The 24,359-nt window shown below is 42.4% G+C and overlaps 1 protein-coding gene across 7 annotated transcripts in view; it reads left to right on the top strand.

Annotated features, from left to right (window-relative positions):
• NAV2 (neuron navigator 2) overlaps positions 1-24,359 on the top strand; it is a 369,408-nt gene that overhangs the window by 167,825 nt on the left and 177,224 nt on the right. For all 7 annotated transcript variants that reach the window (XM_025044097.1, XM_025044092.1, XM_006907971.3 and 4 more), the window contains one exon: positions 4,459-4,625. In XM_025044097.1, coding sequence (XP_024899865.1) covers positions 4,459-4,625 — 167 coding nt within the window. The remainder of the gene's footprint in view (positions 1-4,458; positions 4,626-24,359) is intronic.

Here is a 24,359-nt window from a genome sequence, read left to right on the forward strand (position 1 = left end):
CTCTGTCATTTTGTAACTGTATCTGAACATGGAATGATCATGAGAAGTAGAGGTCCTATTCTGGAATCTTCTGGTGTTATAAATGGTGCGGAGGTGTAAATGACTCAGGCTTGACTTTGCGTGCTCCCCTCTTACTGCTTTTCTTCCATGAGGCAGGCACCCTGGGCAGCATCCGCTTTGGTACCTGCAGCTGTTCCCCATGAACAAGACCCAGCTCTTCAGCAAGGAGGGATTCTAGCATACAGACAGCAGCTGCTTCCAGGCTGGAGCTTGATGGAATTCTCCTGATGCACAAGGATGTTAATAATAATGAACTTCAAAATGTTAGCCAGAGGCCTAGGGTCTGTGTCACTGTAAAATAGAGGATACTCTGCTTTTCTACTCTAGCTCTGCTCTCAGCCTCCCTAATTAATGCCTTAGTCCTAGAGGGCAGGACAAAGTCCAAGATTAATACTGACATACGGGGTCCTCCCTCTTCTGGCCCTGCGTGTTTCTTCAGCCTCATTTCCACTCCTTCTTTCTCCCACATCCCAGCACACAACCACCTTTTCTTTCTCCGTACTCTTATGCAGGCTTCCCTCTGCGTAACACCTCTGCCTCTCACGACGACTCCCTGCCTGCTTGCCCTCCCTTCACATTCCCATTCCACATGCCACATCTTGCTCTGGAGTCATGTTTTGTTTTGTTTTGTTTTGTTTTTACTCCTACAAGCACTCGGTCTTCCTAGGTGGTCTCCCATCCAAGTACTAACCAGGCCCAACCTTGCTTAGCTTCCGTGGAGTTGTTTTTATTTGGAACCTTCCCTGACCATCTCACCTACCTCCAAGGTTATCATTTTCCTTCTTGGAATTACTTCTGACCTTTGCATATTCTTTTATCAGTGTGTGTATAATTTAGATATCAGCGGGGGCGAATCTGCCCTTTAAGATCTGGAGAAGATTGAACTGGAACCCTGCCTTATTCTGTTCGGGCTGCCATAACAAATGACCGCAGACTGGCTTATAAACAACAGCAGTGTATTTCTCACAGTTCCGGAGGCTGGAATTGCAGGAGCAGGACGCCAGCATGGTGAGGTCTGGTGAAGGCCTTTCCCAGGTTGCGGACTGCTGACTTCCTACTGTGTCCTCGTGTGGCGGAAGGGGCAAACTAACTCTTTGGATCCTCTTTTGTAAGAGCACTAATATCATTCATGAGGATTACACCTAATGACATAATCACCTCCCAAAGGCCTCGTCTCCTGATACCATCACATTGGTCATTAGGTTTCCACATATACATTTTGGGAGAACACAGATATTCAGACCCTAGCAAGCACTTTCAATTTGGAGACAGTTCAGTGACCTCCATGTGATAGCTCAGGTTATCTTAGGTTCTCACGGTCACCTTTGGCTTTGAAATCCTATATTCGAAGTCCTGTACTTGTAAATCAGTGTGAATTAATTTAGCTCGTGAATTGACTCACCATCTCCCCAAAATGTTTTTGTTCCCTCATAGGTGGATCTAAGCCTTTTTCCTTACTTCCTACCTACCACACTTCATTCATGGCCTTTCTGTGTGAGGCGGGCTTGCTGAAAATTTCAGAGGGATGGAGGAGGTTTACTTGGGAGCAAGCAACTATCCAAACCCATTCACAAAAGAACCCAAGTATTAAAGCACATTGATGACATAGATTCTCTCTGAAACTTGGAAGAAATTACTTAATCTTCATCCAGTTTTCCCATTTGGTCAAGTTCAGGAAGCTGTTCTGACTAGGATGTAGTGGGGATGGGGGTAGAGGATAACATGGGTCGGCTTGAGCTTTGGTGGCTTTTGATGGCTCAGTATGTGTCAGCCATCCTTTATTTGCCATGCCGGCTGCCCTCAAGGCCTTCAGGAACTCCCTCTTCATGTCCCAGGAAACTCGGCACAGTTCTACAGCCATGCGAAGGATACACCACTCCCATCAAAGGAGCACCTCTAGGTCCTGACTCAACGAAGAGAATCTGACTGTGACCACCTGTGGAAAACCCAGATCTGTCTTAGACCAAGACTAAAAATGTTTCACTCTGGGGCGTGGGGCCCACAGGTGGCTCAGAGGTACCCCAAGTAGTATAAGGTCTCAAACAGTCATAGATGTTTGGATGAAGCAGTTACTTGGATGAAGCAGTTTCTCTTCTGGAATGTTCCTTAGGGAGGTGATAAGTCCTGTCTGTCTGCCAAAGCCTATCTTGATTCTTTGAAAATGTTCATCTTAGACTCATATGATGATTTTGTCCAGCTCTCTTCTGATACTTTAACCTAGATCCATCTATTTCCTTCCTTATTTGCCTGATATTTTTTTGTTCCATAGCATGATTCTTTTATGATAATGCCCAATTCCTTTATGAATCTATGCTCAGCACAGAGGATGAAAAGAGGAGCCACCATGCAATGAGTACTTACAACAGGCCAGAAATTAAGTACCATTTCAAGTTTACAACTATCTCACTGGGTAGTTTATTATTATCTCAAGGCTACAGAGATGGAACATGAATCTATGAGAGATTATAAAACTGGTTTAATATCATTTGTATAGAATAAGACCATGTTCTCTTCATTATACCGCAGTGCCTCACAAAGGACCAGACTCCCAAACTAATTCGAGCTTGCGTCCATCCCATTTAATACTTCGATATCTCCCCTCTATAAAGGCCCTGTGCTGCCACGAAAAATCTGTGGTTCAGCCCCATTCTGGGCAGTGTGGGCTCCCCAGCAACTCTGAAAGGAATGCATCTTTTCCCTCATTGCTTTTTGCTTCCCTGCTCTCTGCAAATTACCCACTAAAGCAGAATGTTTTAAACAGTGTTACCCTGTGCCACTTAATACCGTTGCTGTGATGTCATCTTGGAACAAGTCCATAATCCTTTTCCAGACCAATCTGTGGACTTCTGCAGAGTCCAGCCCAAAAGAGCCCCACATCTGCACCTGTGGAAACTCGGCTCTGAGTACTTAGATAGCACTGACTTGGAAGACTTGCACTATGCTGTTGACATTGGAAGCAGAACCAAGAGGTAGCAAGATGCCTTTGCTGGACCTCCTTGATCAGCTGTGGCTTCCAAACACAGATACTGGCATTGGGGGTCTTGCACCCTTCTCTACACCTGCCTTAATGGGGTAAATTAACAGAGGGGCAAATCCTCCTAGTGCAATGGGAAGTGATACTTTATTGGAGGAAGAGCTCAACCCCTTCTCTTTTAGCTCCCAGTCAAGGAACTAGGCCAGCTTTTCTTCTTAACTGTGCAAATTTACAATCCTCTCACACCAGCTCGTGTTCTCTGTTTACTCGACAACCATCTTTCTTGGTTGGCCAACAAAAAAAGTTTAAAGTGATTGCCTGCTTATATCTAAAATGCTTCCAGATTGCAGACTTCATTGGTGCCTACAGATTTGCATGGAAAGAGAAAGCTGAAAGCTTTATGAGTTGAATATTCGGACTTATCACTGGATCTAATGCTAGTCGGCTGAGATTCTCACTGGAACCTGTGGCTTTTAAACACAGCAAAAAGCGGGTTTTAGCAAAGAGATATAAGTAAATATTTCATCATTTATTCATCTTGCAACTTTGATGGTTGGAAACAGCTTGCTTAGAAGTCCCTGAACCAAAATTCTGAGCTGGGATCTTACCCTTTACTCTTTGGGGAATGGGCCATAATATCTTTAAATGCATTGCAGGAAAGTCAGCTGATTTTCTCAAACCACCCAAAAGGACGTGTTATATTTAAAGGGAAAGTGTGTGTGTGTGTGTCTTTGGCTAACAGATTCCTGCTAGTTTTACAGAAAGAACACATGATTTTATCCATCTACTATGCAGAGAAGCTGGGCTTCAGCGTCAGAGTAATGCCTACGGAGATGGGTCGTCAGGTGTCGAAGGAAAGTGTGTGTCTGAACAAGTGTTTCCATCCAGGCCATAAGTTTTCATTGCAGATGTGTTGGGTTCTGAATGATAGCAGCTTCCTCTTTGATCATTATAAATTGTCTTTTTCGCGATACTTATATTTCTGGATTACGGCAAATACCATTTTCAACACCTACCAGAAGAAATACACAAATTAAACAGCTTAGAGTCTTAATGGGCCTTTATGTTCCATGTTTGATAGAATTAGAGATGACATGGTTTGGCTCTGTTGTAAAAATATTCATCCGAGAGGCAAAAAGACGACCAGCTTTGTATTTTTAACCAGCAAACACAGTCACATATTTTTCCTTCAAAATGTCTCGTTGCTCGAAGGAAAACTGGTCACATTTTGCTGTTGTACTTCACCGGTGTCATTACCAGCTAGTTGTTTGTAGTGGCTCCACTAAATGCTTTGGTGGCAAACCTCCACAGACCCAGTGTCGTGAATGGTTTCTTTTACTGCCTGCATGGTTGCGGTTCCTTCTTCTGCGACGCTCGTGTTCTCCTGAGACTGAATCTGTTACTCTGCTGCTTTTGCCTTTTAGACTTCCAGGTCCCACTGCAAGGGTCTCCGCTGCGGGCAGCGACACCAAAACACGCGGAGGGGCGGCCGTTGCCAACAACCGACGCAGCCAGAGCTTTAACAACTATGACAAGTCCAAACCGGTCACCTCCCCGCCCCCACCGCCACCACCAAGCAGCCACGAGAAAGGTGAGTCCCGTTCTGGGGGGTCCTTTTTGACATCTTCCTCACAGCAGATCTAGTTCCTTTGGGTGAGCTTATTTGGGGGGCGGGGTGGCACATAGGGTGGTGGGAATGGATTACAAGGACATACTTGGCTGTCAGGAGCTTTGTCAGCAGGGAGGAAATATTGTCATATTCATAGTTGCCAGCAAGAATAGCTGTATTCGTCTGGGTGGGGCCCATAAGATACCTGGCTAGAGATAGAAGCAATACAGCATTTGCAATTTAAAAATAAATTTTCATAGTATTTTCTCTATGTAGTAGATGGTTTTCCAAAAATGCACACTTCTCGGGGCATGCATTTTGTGAACCGATAAGCATTTTACCCGTCAGAAGTGATGTGGGAGAAATTAGGAAAGAGGGAGTTTTCACCCTTTAAAAAAAAAGTCAGAAATGTGCGTTGGCTAAATGAAGATCTTGGCTACATATAAGGAGAAGGCAACATTGCTCTTGGTGTTCCGATGATGTAACTTTTACCAAAAAAGGATATGATTTTTTACTATACATAGCACTGAGCGTTTAGGATGGAGATTAAAGATGGGTAGCCCCGTGGGGGCTCTTGGACAGAAGGTAGTGAAACCTTTGCTTGCTTCAGTCTGTGTCTTGTGAGACACTGGAGAAACTGAGGCAGCTTAGAAGATTCTTCAGTAAGAGGCAGAGTGCCATCCTTCATTCCTCCCAGGCAAAGTGGTCTAGACTTCTTGAGGGGCAGGTGTCCAGGTCTCTTGGAAGCATTTCCTGTATGATGGGATGGGAGCTTCCTAGGGCTTGTCCTGATGTGCCCCTCTTCAGCCCCGAGACCCAGGAGAGCTGCCTTCTACTCCCTACAGGGCTCCAGGATCCTGGGCAGCCCTCCACTGTGAATGAGATCAGAATCTCCCCCGTCCACCCCTCCAGTTCAGGATGACTTGGTTCAGTAGAGCTGGGTACTCCTCCCTCCAGAATACCAGAGAAAATATGAAGGAAATTTATATAAGGCTGACAGAGACACATGGCAGAAGGTTTCCCAGACAAGCATTGGGAACTCTGCAACTAGCAGAAAAGCCATAACCAGGATGTCTCAACCAGTCAAGACTTTGTCATCTAGCCCTTGGCTTCTTTTTCTTCTCTCTCCCCCTATCCCTAGCCCTTCACCTCCTTTCATTTTCTTCGCCATACCCAAGTGTGTTCTTTTTAAAAGTGTGTTTGAATTACAAAAATAATATATGCTTATAAAATGGTACAAGTATATATAAAAGTTCTCCTTTATATGCTCCCTGAAGGATACTAATATAAACAATCCTATGCATATCTTTCAGAACTTTCACAATACAGTTTTATATGTACATATATATGTACATATGTGTGTATATACATAAAAATATATAGAAAAGTTTTTATTTTATATAAATAAGAGCTAAATTTTGAGTATCTACAATGTGCTTCATTGAATTCGCCCGAACAAGCTATGTTGATCCCCATTTTAAATACTTGCTGAGGTCATACTGGAGGTAGTGAGAGGTATAGTTGGAACTGAACCCAGGCACTTTGGTTCCAGAACCATGATTAATACTCTGCTTTTCCTGGAAATGGAAAAAAAATGCTTGAAGCCTTGCCCGCTGAGGGTTAGAGATGTGTGGGTTGAGCACGAGGGGACAGTTGGGAAGATGTTAGGGGAAACCTGGGCAGGGTCCTCTTGGGCCAGTCAACCCTTGTCCCATGGTCATTTGAGGAGAAGCTGTCAAAAAAAGTCTGAAGAATAGATATGAGACTGTAGTCCAAAAGATTGAGAAAATAAAGAAATAGTTCCTCGTGGATATAGAACAGGTATAGGAGGATGCATGGTTGGTGGCTGGAGGAACCATGTCCCAGAGCCTACCTCAGACACAGGGCCACTCAGGCAGCCCAGCTAGGTGCTGTCCATCAGTGCGTGCCTCTGTCCTGGGCAGGGGTTGCTGTGTGTGTGCACCGAGCAGACAGAGAGCCACGAGGCCTCTTAAAGAACTGTGTCTGTGACTTCTGATGAAGTCATTGCTGGAAGGAAAGACTCTGGTGTCAGAAGAAAGGGAAGTCATAATTATATATTGAGCACATATTATTTGCCAGGGAATTTGGTTTTCGCTATCTTACTTGATCTTCAGAAACATTCAGTGAGGTAAATATTGTTAATCCAGTTTTACAGATGAAGGAAATGAGGCTAATCGAGGTTTAGTAACTTGCTCTCCCTGGTAATTCACCGCTGGAATTCATATCCAGGTTCAACTCCCAGATTTGAACTCTGGATCTGGCCTGTCCCCTGGGATGTCTGTAGTGAGGATCAAGTGAGGTAATATGTGCTAGAGTGTTTTGTGAGCTGTGATGCTCACAAAATCCTGTTAAGGATTCAGAATAATAAAAATAACCAACGGTGGTTCCAGGTGCATGGAAGCTGGAGTAAAGCAGGCTTGAGGCAAGTCTGGGTATTTTTTTATACTAATATTTTTCCACACTAATATTTTTCCACCATCCTGAGGTAAAGGGGCAGTGCAGTTTTCATATTCCCTCCTTTTTTCATGGTTCCTGTATTCTCACTTGAATCTGATCTCGATTGCAGTTTATGAGGTAGCTAGTGCATGTGCAAGATATAATATGTGGTGAGGGAACAGAAATAACTTGGCCACCTACTGTGCATAAGACACAACACGTACTTGGGTGCACCAGATAACGTCCTTCACCTTGAGAAGTCTTGGCGAGACACACTTGTGAGCAGATGAATTGCAGTTCAGTGTGGTTGGTGCTGTAGTTGAGGTGTGGACCACTTTCGGATTGGTCAGGCGCTGATTGTGTTGTGTTCTGGCATTTCACTCTTCAGATGAACCAATTCATAGACCTTTATATGTGACCCATTGACCCAGGAATTCCACTCTTAGGAATTGATGTAATCACATCAGTAAGTTAAATGAGAAAAATCATTATTCTGTCAATAAATGAAAAAAATAGTCCAACACAATCCCAATTTTTAAAAGGAGTTAAGCAGAATAAAAGGAAATTATAACAAGCAATTTTTTAAAACCCCAGAGGACTCTTAAAATCATGTCCAAAGACACACGTCCCCTCTTACCATCATCACTTAGTTTAGTTCTGATTGTAGTGAATGATCACTTGAGATGGGAAACAGAAGAAAAGTCTTAGATACTACTTCATAGCTAGAAAAAGCCTGGAACTCACCCAAAATTTATTAGATCATTCCATAAGGTGACCAAGTCCACAGTTGATATATAAAAACCAGAAATGTTTCTTTACAGCAGCACAACCTGTTAATTTTCCTAAAGACTCTGATCTCAGATTTTGCAGTTCAGGGGAGTCTGCGGATCTTTACCCTTTAGGAAAACCTACTAGTTGTCATCATCGCTCTCATGGTTAGGTCCAACCTTTGGTTTCATCCCCGCACTCCTGCAGGCAGCCATCAGGCTCAGCTTTGCCTGGCTTGTGGGACATGCCAGCGGGTTCCACTGTGAAACGTATGCTGAGAAATGACTGGGATGCCCAACGGCCCTTTACTTCCTCTGTTGGCTCCTAGCGGCTATGTCAGGGATGAGGAATTAGCTGTCTTTTCTACATTTGTGACCTTATCTGTTTTCTCTTCCTTCCATCCCCTTACTTACATCCTCTGAATGGGTTAATGCTGCTAGAAATTTAATACATTTCTAAAGTATTTGGTCCGTCAGATGAATTTAAAATGTTCTGTATTCCTAGACAGAATTCTGTGCATTTAGAAGATGTTCTCTTTTGAATAATATCGTTTTCTTCTTTTTTTAGAAAGCATATCTTATTATATTTTCATTGTGAAAATCATCATGAAAAAATTCCAACGAAACAAACTTGCTAAAATTAAAAGAACCCTATAAATCCCAACTTCCAGAAATACCTACTGTTTACCACTTAGTTTATTTATATTATTCTGTATTTCCTCATGCATACACTATCACATTTTGATAGATAAGTTATCCCCAATGTTTACTATTTGTCAGGTACTATTCTAGTGCTTTATAAGTAATCATTTGTTTAATTCTTACAGGAGCTATATGCAGATACATACTCTCACACACATATGTATATGACTTTTATAATCATAAATAAAATCAAATCAAGGACAGCCTTTTTATAGGTCATTCTTTCTTCATAATGGCTGCATAGTAATCCATTGTATGAGTTTATCTTAATATTTTAACCACTTTTAGGTTGCTTCTTTTTTGATATTATAAACAGTACTGAGATTAACATCTTTGCATGTCTCTTCTGCACGTATTCAACCATTTCAGGGGAATTGCTGCATTAAAGGGTATGCACATTTTACAGTTGTTTTAACATTGCCAAATTTTGCTCCCAAAAGGTTATATTTATGTTTATAACCTATTTATAATTTCCGTCAACAGTGTAGATTCCCTCTACACTTGACACTGCTTTTATTTTTATTCTCTTGAGCAAAAATTACTGTCTTTGAAGTGAGGCAAGTTATTTTAAGCAGCTGAAATAAAACAAGATCATTTGCTAAAAACTGACCTTCTTTATGGCACTTTGCTGTGAGCTACAACCTATGACCTTGGCATAATACAAAAATTTGGGGGTTTGAGATCAAGTTCTCTACTCGCTAACATGACCTCACTCGTGACACTTACCTTCTTCAGGCCTTAGTTTCCCTTTCTGTAAAGTGAGTGTGAGGTCATCTGTTACTAAGTCACTGTGAAGTGTGAATGAATTATTCAGTTTTCACTGGCCACTTGGCCTTGTCTAATGTGAGCCCCATCCACGCTTTCTGGTAGGTTCCTTCCTCTGGTCTTCGTTCTGAGTCGCTTCCTTCCTTTTTGTTCACTTCTGCCTGTCATGTGCATAAGAGAAGAGCCAGACATTGCTAGAGACAGAGTTTTACAGCCTTCGGCACTGTGTCAAGTATGAGTTACATTGGGGCCATTTATTTAGAATCTCTATAAACTTGTCATTTTGTGGTTGGTGAACCAAGTTATTTATCTGAGTTAGTGATTGGGAGATGTAACTGTGAAGAAGTTGCCCATATCCTGCCACTAACCAGGATTCTGACATAAAATCACGGTTTACACTCGATGGAATGAATTTGGTGGTCCAAATCATGCAGAAAAAATATGGTTGGGGTGCCTCTGTTTCTTGTTCCTTTCATTTTTTCTTCATTTTATCACTATGTCTAGCCTTTGGCTTGTTGTATTGTCAGAAACAACTGAGACACAGATTCTGCTTTCCGGAGGCACACAGCCTCAGGGGAGGTGCGGTGCTCACACGTCCTATAATGGAGATATGCTCAAAGTTGTGAGGAAAGATGAACTTAGCCAGGATGGCTCGTGGAGGGCTTCAAAGAAGTGATCTCATTTGCAGTGATTTCTATCTCCAGATTTTTGCTGATGGAATAGGAAAAGAAGGCTGGGAAGGAATGACTCATCCTGCTGTTCTGGCCCAGGTGCTGATCTGAGGGGACATCTGCTGAGATCACTGTATTAATAAACTCTTGTCTTACGGACAGCCTATAGAGGGGAATCTTCTGCAAGATCATTTCAGTGGTAGGGGAGGGCCTCCCTTGGTCATCGGGAGACCTCTGCCATTCCAGAGCTGTTATCCTGAGCCAGTATTCAGTGGGTAATAATGATCTCTGTTTGGGAATCAGTTGTGAAGTTGCCATGACCTTCCAACCAGAGGTCATAATTGCCTGAGCATTTAGAAAGCCAGCCGAGAGGTTTGAACCAGGGGCTGTCATTGCATTTGAAGGAGTCTCTAGAGGATCATCTGGAAATGGAACTCAGTGAACAATTAGATCCGCTATTGAGGCTAGGTAGTCAGGGTGAAGTAGAAGCTACTGAACCTAGAAGACACTGGAGGAAAAAAATTGCCTAGCAAGTAATCAAGAAGTTTCCCAGTGTCTCGGGCCAGAATACAGTTATCTCAGGAGAAAAGGTTCAGGGCCCTGCAATTACAGAAACGTATTTACCTTGAAGGCAGACAACTAAGTTTAAGTTCTGGCCTTGCCAGGTCCCAAGAGTATGGCTTTGGGCAGGTGCAGTGCTCAGCAGGACCTCTGCTCAGGATCACGCCCAGAAGACCATCCTAGGCCACACTCGGCACTCTTTTACTCAGAAGAATATAGACAGGAATCACAGGTTGCTGGCAGGGCACTGCAGGTGTTTCTTTTCCATTGGAGTGGTTCTTGCAGCAGTGTATACAGCAGTTCACGCAGCCATTTGGATGTAGTTGCTGTCCCCCACCCAACTCTGGTGACAGCTCAGGTGTGAGGATACAAGACTTGCATAGGGCAGGTATAGGAGTCACTTTAGATTAAAAGCCACATGCCCTGTGAAAGTCATTATCTCTTGCAACAGCTCCATAGGCATAACTTCCAGGGTTCCCGCAAGGATTAGGCCTGATTCGTAGATTCACAGCACTCAGAGAAGCCCCAAATGATGGTGTTCCCCAAGAGGTGTTTATATTTCAATTATGGCTCTCCCCGGTCCAGAGGTGTTTAACTGTCCACTGTCATTTTTACCATGAGCAATGTTGCTTAGTAACATAACTGATATTCTATCTTTATCAAGTTTCCAGGGGAACAGAGTTGCAAGGTTGACCCAAGGTCAAATTCTCATGCAGAGAGGGGAAAGATTTTGTTAATCCTTTTCCAACAGCAAGCCACCTCACCTCTCAGAGATTCAGTTTATTTATCTGTGAAATGGCAACAGGCTGCTCTAGCCCTAGTGATGGAAGAAAGTTAGATGTAAAGCATTCTTTCCAATTTTTTGTATAGCTCAATTTGAATTTTCTGTCTTTGTCACCTCCATTGGTTGTAGACATTTCCACGAAGGTTATGACTCGTTTCCTGATAGCTGGAGTTTATTGACATTGTGTGTTTCATTTGCAGGGCATGAAAAATTGCCAGAGTTCTGATTTTTTGAGATACTGTATCATCAGTTAGTTTGCTGTCTGTTAATGGGGCCCTTTTATAAGTGGGCGGATGGAGGTTAATGCCTCCGGCAGTAAAGGCAGGTTTTATTTTTCTACTTCGCATTTCATTACCAGTTTCCTTTTGTTACAAATTACTGACATTGTCTAATTGAATAGGTGAAAAGTCCCAAACCACATGGCACCTCTCTCTAAAGTAATACCTGAATAGTCACATTTGTCCACTCTGACATGGTACGGTATATGCAGATGGCCCATGTGCAACCTCAGAGGGAAGAGGTCCAACATGGAGGTCTCTGTTAAGTCTGAAGCACACAATTCAAGTCCCATGGTCTGGTGAGATGGTAAATTCAAGACTCTAAACTTGTTTCTGAAGGTGTGATTAATGGACCATCAACACGAGCGTCTCTTGAGGTAATTGCTGAACACACAAATCCTGAGGCTTTACAAACCTAGTCCTTCTAATTCAGATTTCTATGAGAGCCTGGAAGTCTGCATTTTACAGCCCAGTTATTCTTATAGGACTGAAGGTTGAGAACACGTCTCCTAGGAGGGCCTCTTGATCACCTTCGAAAGGACAGGCTGCCTCTCATCCCTTCAGTTCTCACCTCTGCTTCGTAGTATATTGTGTTGGGGAATGGAGATAATTTAGTAAGACACCCAAGCTAATGCATGGCAGATAGCAGGAGCTCAATAAATAGGAAACTATTTAAATTTGCATGTACATTTCATAGTACATATATTTAAATTCGTTCTCAGGACTAGCAGCTTATACTGGATAGACTTAACTCTACCGTATAGGTCTTCTTATCTTCTTTGGGTTTCATCCTCTTGCTTCACTAATCTGTAGTGAAGTTCTAATTTTAATTTTTTTAAAAAAAATTTAATGGCTACCTTGTTTCAGCTGAGCTAGCAGAAAATAAAGAAACGATTTTGATCCCATACTTAGACTGGAAACATAGAAAAGTGAGTGTCCCTGTGGGGTCTAGAGATGGTAGCAGAAGGAGTACAGTGCAGAGAGGTGCTCCAAAGGAGGAAGTCGGCTCACCTTCTCCGTGGTTGGAAAGTCATCGCCTGGCTCTTTCTCTATTCAGCCCTTGAAGAGCTCGGCGTGTGTGCTATCTTATTCAGAGGAAGGGTGAACACTAACTAGTAAAGCTACCTAGAGAAGAGTCTGAGTGATGTGCCTTCCTTCCTGACCTAGATTTTGTCCTTAACCTCTACCATTAAGCTAAAGTCAGACATGAAAGTGAAAGAAACTGTATCTGGTATAGTCTCTCTGGCCAACTTTGAAAACCATTTTCTTGATCTGCTGTGTCCTTCAGAAGAGCCTTCAAAGGAGACTCATCAGTCCCTCTAATGTGTGAATTAATGACCTTTAAAGTTACTGCCATCTTTAGCTTGGAATAAGAAGGATATAACCATGTTTGTTTTTTTTCTAAATATGGATATGTTTCAAAGTCAATGTGTGAGCTTATGGTTCTGCTATATATCCTTTCTCTAAAATACAATAAACCTGGCTTTTTATAATGGAAAGAATGAGTAGAGAAAACAGAAAATAAATCTTTTGGGAAGATGAAATATATTTGATTAGTCTGGTGTCAGGAATGGAAAATGACTAGTTAATGTTCGTCTGATCTTCCTATGATAAATCTCAACATTTCTTTTGCTTCTACCCGCTATGTGGAAAGCGTCACACATACACGAATTCAATTTAATTTCAAGGATCATTGGTAGGGGAAAGTATTTAGGTTTATGTATGCTCTCATAGTCATTTTTATCCAGGTGTCATCAGCAGTCAGGGCTTAGTCATTGATTTAAATGTTCTTTTTAAAATATATATTTTGTTCTTCTCAAAGTTAGGTATTTGACAGTGTTCATTAGCATGAGAAGATAAATACATTCTGGGATAAATGAAATGAACTTTTCTATGAGCACATGGGACCCATATTCACAATGCAAAGTGTGAGAACAGAATGTTGGTCCGAACAAGGGAGAGCTCCTGAACAAAAAACTTGACAGCTCTGTAGCTGCAGCGATTCGATGAGGAGTTAGTTCCTTGTGAACACATGTATAGCTGCCTCTCTGTGCCGAGGACATGGCGTCTTCAGGCTCAAATGAACCTAACAGATACAGTGCCAGCTTTTCAGCTGCAGCTTGCTTTCACAGTTCTCTCAGTAGATGCATTTCATTAAGAGACCAACTCATAACCCATGTGCCAGGGAACCATCTTCTGATGAGTTTGTCAAAGGAGGAATTACATTGAGAATATTCATCTACAAGATAATGGTCACAAATATCTAGGTTGTGGATCTCTGCTGCCCCCTACTGCCGAGGTTTTGTGTTGTGTCTTTGATTGGAGCTTTGGTTTCCAGCCTGGTATTCTCAGGGCACTCTGGGAAGATAAATGACTTCAGATTGTCTCAATGTTTTCTTCCAGACAGGGCCTCCCTGCATTTGTTTCCTCAATTTGGGAGAATGTATGTCGACTGAAGAAAATCCACATTGTGCACGTGATCGGGTTCACGTGGCATGGTGGAAAACTTTCTCTGGAATGGTGAGGAACTGACAGCAGGTCTGAGCTAAAATCAGTTTTCACAAGGCCTTCCACCCGCTCTTTTCCACTCCCTTGAATCCAGCTGGTGGATTCAAGAATCAGATTTAGCTCTAAGGATAAGGATCTTTGAGGCACTAGTTGATTTTTTCTACAAGAAGAGTAATGCTAGAGTTGGCTTCATTTTTAAGAGACATATAATTTCAACCAGATTGTACAGTATGGAATAAATAAGTTTCTCCCTTATTATTATACATTCATGTACATGGAACTCAATCTGTCATCTATTCAGCACATTATTGGGTGCCTTCTGTGTCTCAGCCATCATGCTAGTCACTAAATATTCTAAAGTGAAGAAACAGATAATGATCTCTGCCCTCAAGGAACTTATAGTCTGGGGAAGAGACAGATATTAAACAAAACACAAATCATATCATAACACTTTGTGATGACTGCTTAAGATGAAAGCGAGTGTCATGAGGGAGAACTGAGCTGGGATGAAGTTAATTCTCTGGATTAGATGAAACCAGGGTGAGACCCAGAGATGAAGTTTGCAAGGATCCACTTTGCTCAGAACACCCATTCTCCCGCCCAAAGGTTAGAAACAGGATGTTTTAGGAAACAGTCACATGAAGAGAGACAATTTCCTTTAGAAATGGAAGTTTATATCCTGGGCCAGCTTCTTTTTCCTCCTCTGGCCACGAAGGTAGAACTAAAAAATTACAAGGAAGCACATTTTGGCTCCATTTTAAAAAAACAGATTTTCACATTTGCCTTCTCACAATTGAACAGGCTGTCTTGGGAGTAGAGAGTTTGCTAACCTCAGGAACAGAACAGAGTCACATCATCACTTGCTAAGGTTACTAGAGGTGGGATTTTTTTTTCTCTTAGCAAGTAGGTTGAAATAGATATTTTCTAAGATCCTTTGAAAATACATGATTGGATTAATTCAGGCAAAGGGTAGAGTTGATGTGATTTTAGTAGGTCCCGGAAAGTCCTGGTAACCACATGTATCCCCGACAGTTCTTTATTCATTCCAAAAAATACACTTCTTGACTGTGCTGCATTTCATGCAGATAATGGCCTGTGTACAGTTAGTGATAACTTCTTTGACTCTAATTACATATGTAGGGAAGATTTTTCTCTCAGATAAGATGTCCTGAACTTGCTGAGCTCATGCTCTGAGGCCATCAGAGAGGCCACAGGCAAAGACCCCTGCCTTGTAAAATAAGTCATGGCTACTGAGTGAGAAATTATTTGTGGCCGGCTTCACCAGGTAACACTTGGATTCATTTCTCTGCCCTCTTCTGTGAAGACCCAGCTATGCATATCTTCAGGCAATTCTCCGTGCAGAATTATTTTTTTTAATGTTTTATTTTTCAGTTACAGTTGACATATAATATTATTAGTTCCAGGTGTACAACATATTGATTAGATGTTTACATAACTTACAAAGGGATCACCCTGATAAATCTAGTGCCCATCTGGCACCATACACAGTTACTGCAGTATTACTGGCTATGTTCCTCATGCTCTACTTTACATCCCCATGACTATTTTGTAACTACCAATCTGTACTTCTTAATCCCTTCCCTTTTTTCATCCATCTTCCCTTCCCCCTTCCCATCTGGCAACCATCAAAATGTTCTCAGTATCTGTGAGTTTGTTTCTTTTTGTTTGTTCATCTTTTGTTTTTTAGATTCCACATATAAATGAAATAATATGGTATTTGTCTTTCTCTGTTTGACTTATTTCACTTAGCATGAGACCCTCCAGATACATCTATCTCATCACAGATTATAAGATTTTGTTCTTTTTTATGGCTAAGTAATAGTTCATGGTATATATGAACTACATCTTCTTTATCCATTCATCTGTTGATGGACACTTAGGTTGCTTTCATGTCGTGGCTATTGTAGGTAATGCTGTAATGAATATATGGATGCAATGTCCTTTCAAAGTAGTGTTTTGGGTTTCTTCAGATAAATACCCAGAAGTGGAATTACTGGGTCCTTCTTTGTCTCTTGTTATAGCCTTTGTTTTAAAGTCTATTTTGTCTCGTATAAGTATTACTACCTCAGCTTTTTTTTTTTCTTTTCCATTATCATTTTCATGAAGTATCTTTTTCCATCCCTTTACTTTCAGTCTGTGAGTGTCTTTCAATTTGAAGTGAGTCTCTCGTAGGCAGCATATGTAAGGATTTTGTTTTCTTATCCATTCAGCCACCTGTGTCTTCTGATTGGAACATTTAATCCATTTACATTTAATATAATTGATAGACATGCAGGTATTGCCAAATATTATTTGTATTTTTTATCTTTTTTTTCTTAAGTCCACTTAACATTTCTTGTAATACTGGTTTGGTGGCAGTGCATTCCTTTAGCTACTTCTTGTCTGGGAAACTCTTTACTCTCCTTTAATTTTAAGTGATAGCTTTGCTGGTTAGAATAATCTTGGTTGTAGATCCTTGCTTTTCATCACTTTAAATATTTCGTGCCAATCCCTTCTGGCCTATAAAATTTCTATTGAGAAATCAGCGGACAGTCTCCTTGGCAGTCCCTTGTAGGTAACTAACTGCTGCTCTCTAGCTACTGTTAAGATTCTCTCTGTGTCTTTAAGCACTGATGTTTTCATTATTATTTAACGTGTCTTGGTGTGGACCTGTTTGGGTTTATCTTGTTTGGGACTCTGTGCTTCCTGAGCTTATATGTCTTATTTCCTTCCCCAGTTTAGGGAAGTTTTCTGTCATTATTTCTTGAGATAAGTTTTCTATTTCTTGCTCCCTCTCTTCTCCTTCCTCTCTGTATGATGTAAATGTTGGTATGCTTGATGTTGGTTCAGAGTCCCCTTAAATTATCCTCATTTTTTTAGATTCTTTTTAATTTTTGGTGTTCTGATTGGGTGTTTTCCGCTACCTTATCTTCCAAATGACTGATTTGGCCCTCTGCTTTAGCTGATCTACTATTGATTCCTTCTAATGTATTTTTCATTTTTAGTTATTGTCTTAATTTCTGACTGGTTCTTTTATGTTTTCTATCTCCATTTTTATGTTTTCTATCTCTTTGTTAAAATTCTCACTGAGACCATTGAGCGTCCTTATAACCAGTGTTTTGAACTCTGCATCTGGTAGATTGCTTGTCTTCATTGTTAAGTTCTTTTTCTGAAGTTTTGTTCTGTTCTTTCATTGGGGAAATGTTTCTTTGTCTCCTCATTTCGGCTGCCTCTGTTTCTATGTATTAGATAGAGCTTCTGTGTTTCCTGATCTTGGTAGGGTCGCCTTTTCTGGTAGGTGTCCTGTGGGGCCCAGTGGCAAAGTCTCCCTGGTCACCTGAGCTGGATGCTCCAGGTGTGTTCCTTGTGTGGGTTGCGTGTGCCCTCCTGTTGTAGTTGAGCCTTGGTTGTTGTTGGCACATCGGTGAGAGGGATTGATGCTCAGGCTGATTGGTTGAGAGGACTGGCCAGTGATTCCAGTAGAGGAGCTGTTGTGCAAGGGCTGACCCTGCAGAGCAGGATTCGCTTTAGCAGGGCTCTGGTGCCTCCCCAGTCTGCCCTTTGGGTGTGTTGTTTGTGGAGGTAGTTGGATGATGCTCTGGTGTGGTCTGAAGCTAGCCACTGAGGTATGTTGGCCCTGAAGCCTCTTGAGAAGGACTGTGGTACAGACCAAAGTCAGCCACTACCTGTGCCCTATGGGGGCCACTTGATATGAGCTACAAAGTGATCTGCAGGTGGTTGCCACTTGTGCTGGGCTTGGAGGTGCCTGGAAGAAGCTAAGCTATGGACCGAGGCTGGCTACTGCTAGTGCCAGACTTGGGGCTGCTCGGCAAGAGGTATAGGGCACACTGAGGCCAGATGCTGCTTGTTTGGGGTTTGTGAACTTTTGTGAAATTTTAGGAAAGTTTGCAGCATGAGCCAAGACAGGCCATTTGTATGAAGAAGCTACTGGAAGCAGCTTGGGTGGGCCCACAAGTTGGATGGGGCAGAGTGATTCTCAGAGAATCCCAGGGGCAGGTCGAACAGTGTTAGCCATGTTGATGGAGACGCAAATGTAGCGCCCACCTGCATGTGCAGGCTAGGTAGTGGGGAAGGCTCAACAAAGGAACAATGGCTTCTGCCAGCACTTCTGTCTGGGAGAAAGCTGCCCCTCCAGCCCTTGCCCTGAAGCCAGACAATTGAGTTACTCTCTCTATGTCCCTGGTGCCTTTAGAGCTGCTTCCCCAGTGCTGGAGCTCAGAGCAAGTGAGTCCTTCAGTGAGTAAGTTTGTGCATGAGCCCTTTTAGAGGTAGACCTAAGACTCTAGCCATCCTTCATCTCCCTCAGGCACAATCTCCACTGATTTTCATAGCTAGAAGTTATGGTGACTTCTCTTCTCATCCCTAGAACCCTGAGCTGGGGAGCCTGGTGTGAGGCTGGGATCCCTCACTCCTCAGTGGGGACCTCCGCAGCCAAGATATATCCCTGATTTTTAACTGCCACAGATGAGATTGAGACCAGCCCATTCTGCCTCTCCACCTCACCTCAGTCTTGAATTGGCTTCTTCTGTATAGCCTTAGTTATAGGACTCCTGTGTAGCTAGACTTGAGGCACTTCTCAATGATGATTGTTTTGTAGTTTAGTTGTAATTTTGATGTGGTCATGGAAGGAGGTGAGCAAAGAGTTTACCTACTCTGCCATCTTGGCCAGGAAGCCCAGAATTATTTTTAAAAATCCATTTCACATATGTGCTCTAGGGAGCAACATTCATTAGGGAAAACCAGGGAGAGAGCCCACTTTATAGGGAAGAAACTGGACCCTATTTGTAAAGATTCCTATGCACTGTAGACTCATTCTGTTCTATTGTTCGTGTTTGAATGAGGCTCTGGCCCTTCAGTAATACGCCTTCTGAGGAAGCCAGAAACCTCTTATCAAGTTCATCTTATTCTGAGTCAGTACCAGTGAGGGAGAGTGACTTTTTCACATAGGACATACACAGAAGGGCGAGGATTCTAACCTGAATTGCCTGACTCTAAGCTTTTGCTCTTTTAGCCAAATTCTGAGCCATCTCAGTCTCAGACCCTTTATCAGAAGTCGTGATTTTGTCCCCCTACAGCATCTTCAAACCTGTCACTACCTAGGAAATAGTAAATAATAGTGAAACTTGTGGGACCTAACCTTTTTCTGAACCCTCCAACCTTGATAAGGTTGGTAAAGTGGGTTTTGGCCTTTCTTATCTCCCCAGGTCCTAAAAATTATGGTTTTAAATAATAGCTGTTTATTATTTCACACAAGCCTACAGGTTGATGGGATTGCCCTGCTGAGGTGTGCCAGGCTTGGGTGATCTTGACTGCTCTTGCTCGTAGGTCTGATATCATCTGGGTGGTCGACTGCATGTTAGCTGCTCTGTACTAGCCTTGGCTGAACAGCCCAGCTTTCCTTACTCCATCTTTCATCTTCCAGCAGGCTAGTCGAGGCTGTTTTCATAGTGGATACGTTCCAAGACAGAGGTTTAAAATGTAAAAGGCCCTTCAAGGCCTGAGCTCTGAAAGGAGACTTCAGTTCTCTTCTGCTTCATTCTGTTGGACAAAGCAAGTCACATGGCCTGCCCAGACGCATGAGGGTGGGAAACATTTACCTGCTGAGGGAGGTGCTGCAAAGTCCCATTGCAAAGCATATGTGATACAGAGAGGGGTGGAGACTTAGGGTCGTTTTTGCAGTCGGTCTACCACAATGTATAAATTGGACCCAATAAATGTGTATTGATTAATTGATTTCACTTTTCAAGGTAGTTGTTCTCATTGCAGTCACATGAAAATGAGAATACTGAGCTCATAAAAAGTAAGCTGCAACCTACTTGTAGTTTCCTATAAGTATGTATGGGGGCATCTAGTCCCGAGAATTCTTGGTGGGAAAGTGGCTGAAGCCTCCTTGGTTATGCCAGTCCACAGAAGTTCTCTCTGACTAGCAGACATGTGCCATTCATTGAGGGGGCACCAGCCCTGCTTGCTTTACGAGTCCCCCTTTGGCCAAAATAGGAACTACCCATGAAAGCAGCATCCTGCAAAACAGCTCTGGCTCTGCTTAAGCTTATTCTCATGTCTTTGGGATCCTTGGTCCTCAGATAGCCAGGCTCCTCTGCTTTTTCTTTTCTATGCCAACTGGGACAAGTTGTCATGTGAAGAAGATGGTCTGAATACCAGACTGGGGTTCAGGACCCCGGGGGTCTGGTCCCAGCAATTCTGCTTGATGGTCCTATGACTTTGATGGATTATTTAACATCTCTGAACTTAAAATTCCTCAGTTCTAAGATGGAAATGAGAATAGCATGAACCTTAATTTGAAGATGACATGAGATGAAACATATGGGGAAAAAAACATCCTGAATTATGTATGTAATGTCTGTTGAATGCATGAATTCATGAGTATATAAAGTCAGAAATGACTGCAAGGGGCAGAGTAGTCACAGCAGCTGAACTGAGAACCCCAAAGAACCAGTTTCCACTCCAGGTGTGTTGCTTCCAATCAGAAGTCGAAAGTATCCACATAATCACCTCATCCTGTTTAGCTATGTCTCTTGTAGATAAACGATGGTGAAGAATGTCTTTGAAAACCAAAGGATCAAGAAACATAGAGTCACCTTCACTAAAAGAATAGCTTATTAGCAAATGAACACTTACGATAGCTTGGTAACTATCCATCCACCTTGTTATCTTTTGTTCCTGTATCTTAGAAATTTAATCTATTGACTCTTTAAATCCCCCCACTGCCACTCATTGAGGGAGGGGGAATTCAAGATAAAAGTATTGATTTAGACAAGTAAACATATTGGAAGAGGCATTTGTTAGGTTGTCTTTTTTTAAAAAAAAAATAATGAATTGGCTACTAAAGTAGAAGAAAGAAGATATATCTTTCAGCAGAGTTTTAAACAATAGAATATTATCCAACTTAATTATATTCCTTTAAAACAACTTTAAAAGGCCATGATTGATGATTTTTGCCCAGTGTTTTGGAACAAAGGACGCTTTGATTAGTAAAAGAATTTTTTTTTTCTGAATGTGGTTCTATTTATCCTTTTGTTGGTCCATTATCCTTCACTCTGGCCTCTCTGATCATATTAATGCATCCGAACCCACAATTTGAAATAACCTACTGCCCTACTATTTGGAGCTGGTGACTGACGCATCTTTGGATAATAAGAGAAAGGCATTGTAGCTGAACTAATGTACAGCCCAAGGAAAGGGGTGGATGACCAACACTGGGTGTGGTGATTTCTGAGTTTACTTCTGTCTGAACATGCCAGGATGCCATGACTCCAGCCTTGGGGTGTCGGTCAGCCGGAGTGGTCACGTTTTGGCAATCAGAGTAGCCACTGCTGGCCGGAAACTGATCATGACTGTTCAGTCTCATTAAGGAGCCCCTCAGATCACCTTCTGGCATGAAACGCTTTAGAAATCATCAAAGGGCTGAGGTAGAGGCTGGATTCCTTGAAGTGCTTCCAAAGGCTTTGGCATATCTGCCTTTTGGATGAGCGTAACTAAACAGAGAGCTTTTCAGGTCTGGGGCGAGGGGGGAGGGGAAGCTCTCTGGCACTGAGAGTAACACTGAGGTAGGGATGGGAAGGGTGGGGGGAATGGGTTGGCTCCAACTGGCCCACCACTCACTCCCTCCATCCGCCCCTCCCACCCTCCTGCCTGGAGCTGTTCCTGGCTCTCACTCTCCATCTGTGAAGGTAGCTTCCAGAAGGAGCAGAGAGCAGGTCTGTGTTAATACACAAACGCCTCTGTGTCCTGTGGGTTACCACTATCCAACAGAGCTTTCTGCAGCGATAGTAATATTCTATATCTGTGCTGTCTAATGCGATAGCCACTAGCTCTATGTGGCTGTTAAGCACTTGAAATGTGGCTGGTAAGAATGAGGAACTGAATTTTTAATACAGTCAACGTTAATTTGAATAGTTACACTCAGCTAGCGCCTACTGTATTTGACAGCACAGCTCTGGATCATCATCCAAGTGAGCAACCAGGAGGTCTGCTGCTACAGTCTGCCATTAAAAAATGGCTTCCTAGTCACAAATGACCAAATATTATATGAGTCCATTTATATGAAATGTCCAGAGTAGGTAAATCTATAGTGACAGAAAGTAGATTACTGGTTGCCAGGAGTAGGGTCAGGCTGGGGGTGTAGAGCAGGATATAGGGAGTGACTACTAATGGCTATAGTTTCTTTTTGCTGTACTGTTTTAAAATTACAGCTCGGTGATCATTGCACTAAAACCATTGAATTATGCACTTTAAATGGATGAATGTTATGATATGTGAATTATATCTCAAGGTAGCTTTAAAAATTGACGTGCTTTCAAGCCATCTTCAAGTCAGTGTTCCCACCTCAGCTCTGCCCCCGCCCTTAGTGTACCTGGCTAAGTGTCTCTCTCTCCCGGGGCCTCAGTGTCCCCTCAATAAAATGAAGGTATTGCCTTTGCCCCAAGGGTAGCAAAGAAGAAAATTTCTGGTCCTCTTTTCCCTTTATCTATTTAACTTTAATCCAGTCCAGAAGGTACAGTTCCTAGGATAGAGAAAATGCCTCCTCTTTCTGGGAACCCAATTCCAGGAGCGGCCTCAGTTCCAGGAGAGCCCCAAACAGTAAACAGAGCTTATAGGCAGGTAATGGACTGCCTGCCAGTCCCCTCTGGAGCCACACTGTAGGGAGCCTTTAGTGCTGGTCTGGGAATTTTAAGTAATAGCCGAGATATTTATATTTTTGCTTTTGATCCAGATAAAAACAGATTGTAGCTTTGGGTTGTCAATTGATCTAATGCCCAGAAACAGCTTTCCATGCCCTCAACAAGCAGATTCCCAAGGGGCAAGGAGGAGATTCCGGGTTGTAAAGCATCTTGCCGTTTTGTTTTGTTTTGTTTTTTTCCTCGTGGTTTGTGGTCAGGGGAATCCTGTGGAGTCTCTGGGGAGTGCACTTCCTCAGGAGCAGACTTGAGCTGGTCTTTTTGTTCTCCCACTTCTTTTATGGGCTTTTGGAAAACAAAGGCCTGTCAGAGGGTCACAAGTCAGTCACATCAGAGGAAGTAATTGCTACAGTCATCTTCCTCCTCTTCATCCCTGTCATAAAGCCTTACCTGTGTCAGCAAGCAGATGTTGTAAATGCCTGCTTCATAAATAACTTTAAGGCCTGCTTTGCAATGTAGGTGAAGTGATGAGCTGTGAACAGGAAAGGACATTGTTACAATAATAATAAAGATAATGGTAATAGGAGCTGTTGGTTATCGAGGAATTCTTATATGCCTGGAGGTGCTTCAGCTACCTTGCATGCATAGCCTTATTTACTCCTTCATACCATTACCAGTGGGTGTTAGTAGTATCTTCTCTATTTTACAGATAGGAAAACTGAGGCTGAGAGTGGTTAAATAAGTTACCTACATCATACAGCTGTCAAGGGCCAGAGTTTAAATTTGAACTAGAATCTGCATGATTCCAAAGCCAGTATTTTGCTTTTAACCATCATACTATCCTAGAAGCTAATTTTGACTAAATTCTCTAATCATTGCACCCTTCTTTTGTGTCAGGTGCCATACAAACCGCTGGAGATAGAGCTATGAACAAAACCAGCAAACATCAGATGAATGGAGAATTAACTTTGTAGAAGAAAGAAAGAATATTCTAGACAGAGGGAACGTAACCAAAGACTAGGGCTTGAGAGAGAGCATGGCATAATCAGGAAATGAAAATTGAGTATGTGCACGTGTCTGTCTGAAGCAGGCAAAGTGACTTTCTCAATTCTACCCAGCAAATTAGTGTTAGACTTTGAGTTCCCGAACACGGGGAGCATTTCGTCATGTTCAGTAAATCCTTCCTGAAAGAACAGATGGTGGCCGAAATGGGATTAGAACCCAGGTTTCCTCAGTCTGTTTAGTGTTCTGCCCAGTCGTCTCACTCAGAACCCTTAGATAATTCCAAATTGGCCTTGGACAGTGGTTGACAGTAATACTGTGATTTCTAATAAGACGTATATATTTGGTCTTCATCCCCATTTTTAGCATAGGGCTCCTAAAACTCTTGGAATTTCCTAAATGGTACGTGACAGAGAGGAGTCTTGTGGTGTGTTAATGACTTTTGGAAGGCACCTAAGGGTGGGGACTGATTGCCAGTGGAGCCAACCTTGTGATTAGAGTGTTGGAACTTTCAGTCCCACCCCCTGGCTTCCCAGGAGGGGAGAGGGGCTGGGGATTGTG

This window comes from Pteropus alecto, unplaced genomic scaffold, assembly GCF_000325575.1.
Source record: "Pteropus alecto unplaced genomic scaffold, ASM32557v1 scaffold71, whole genome shotgun sequence".
In the NCBI taxonomy this organism is placed as follows: Eukaryota; Metazoa; Chordata; class Mammalia; order Chiroptera; family Pteropodidae; genus Pteropus; species Pteropus alecto.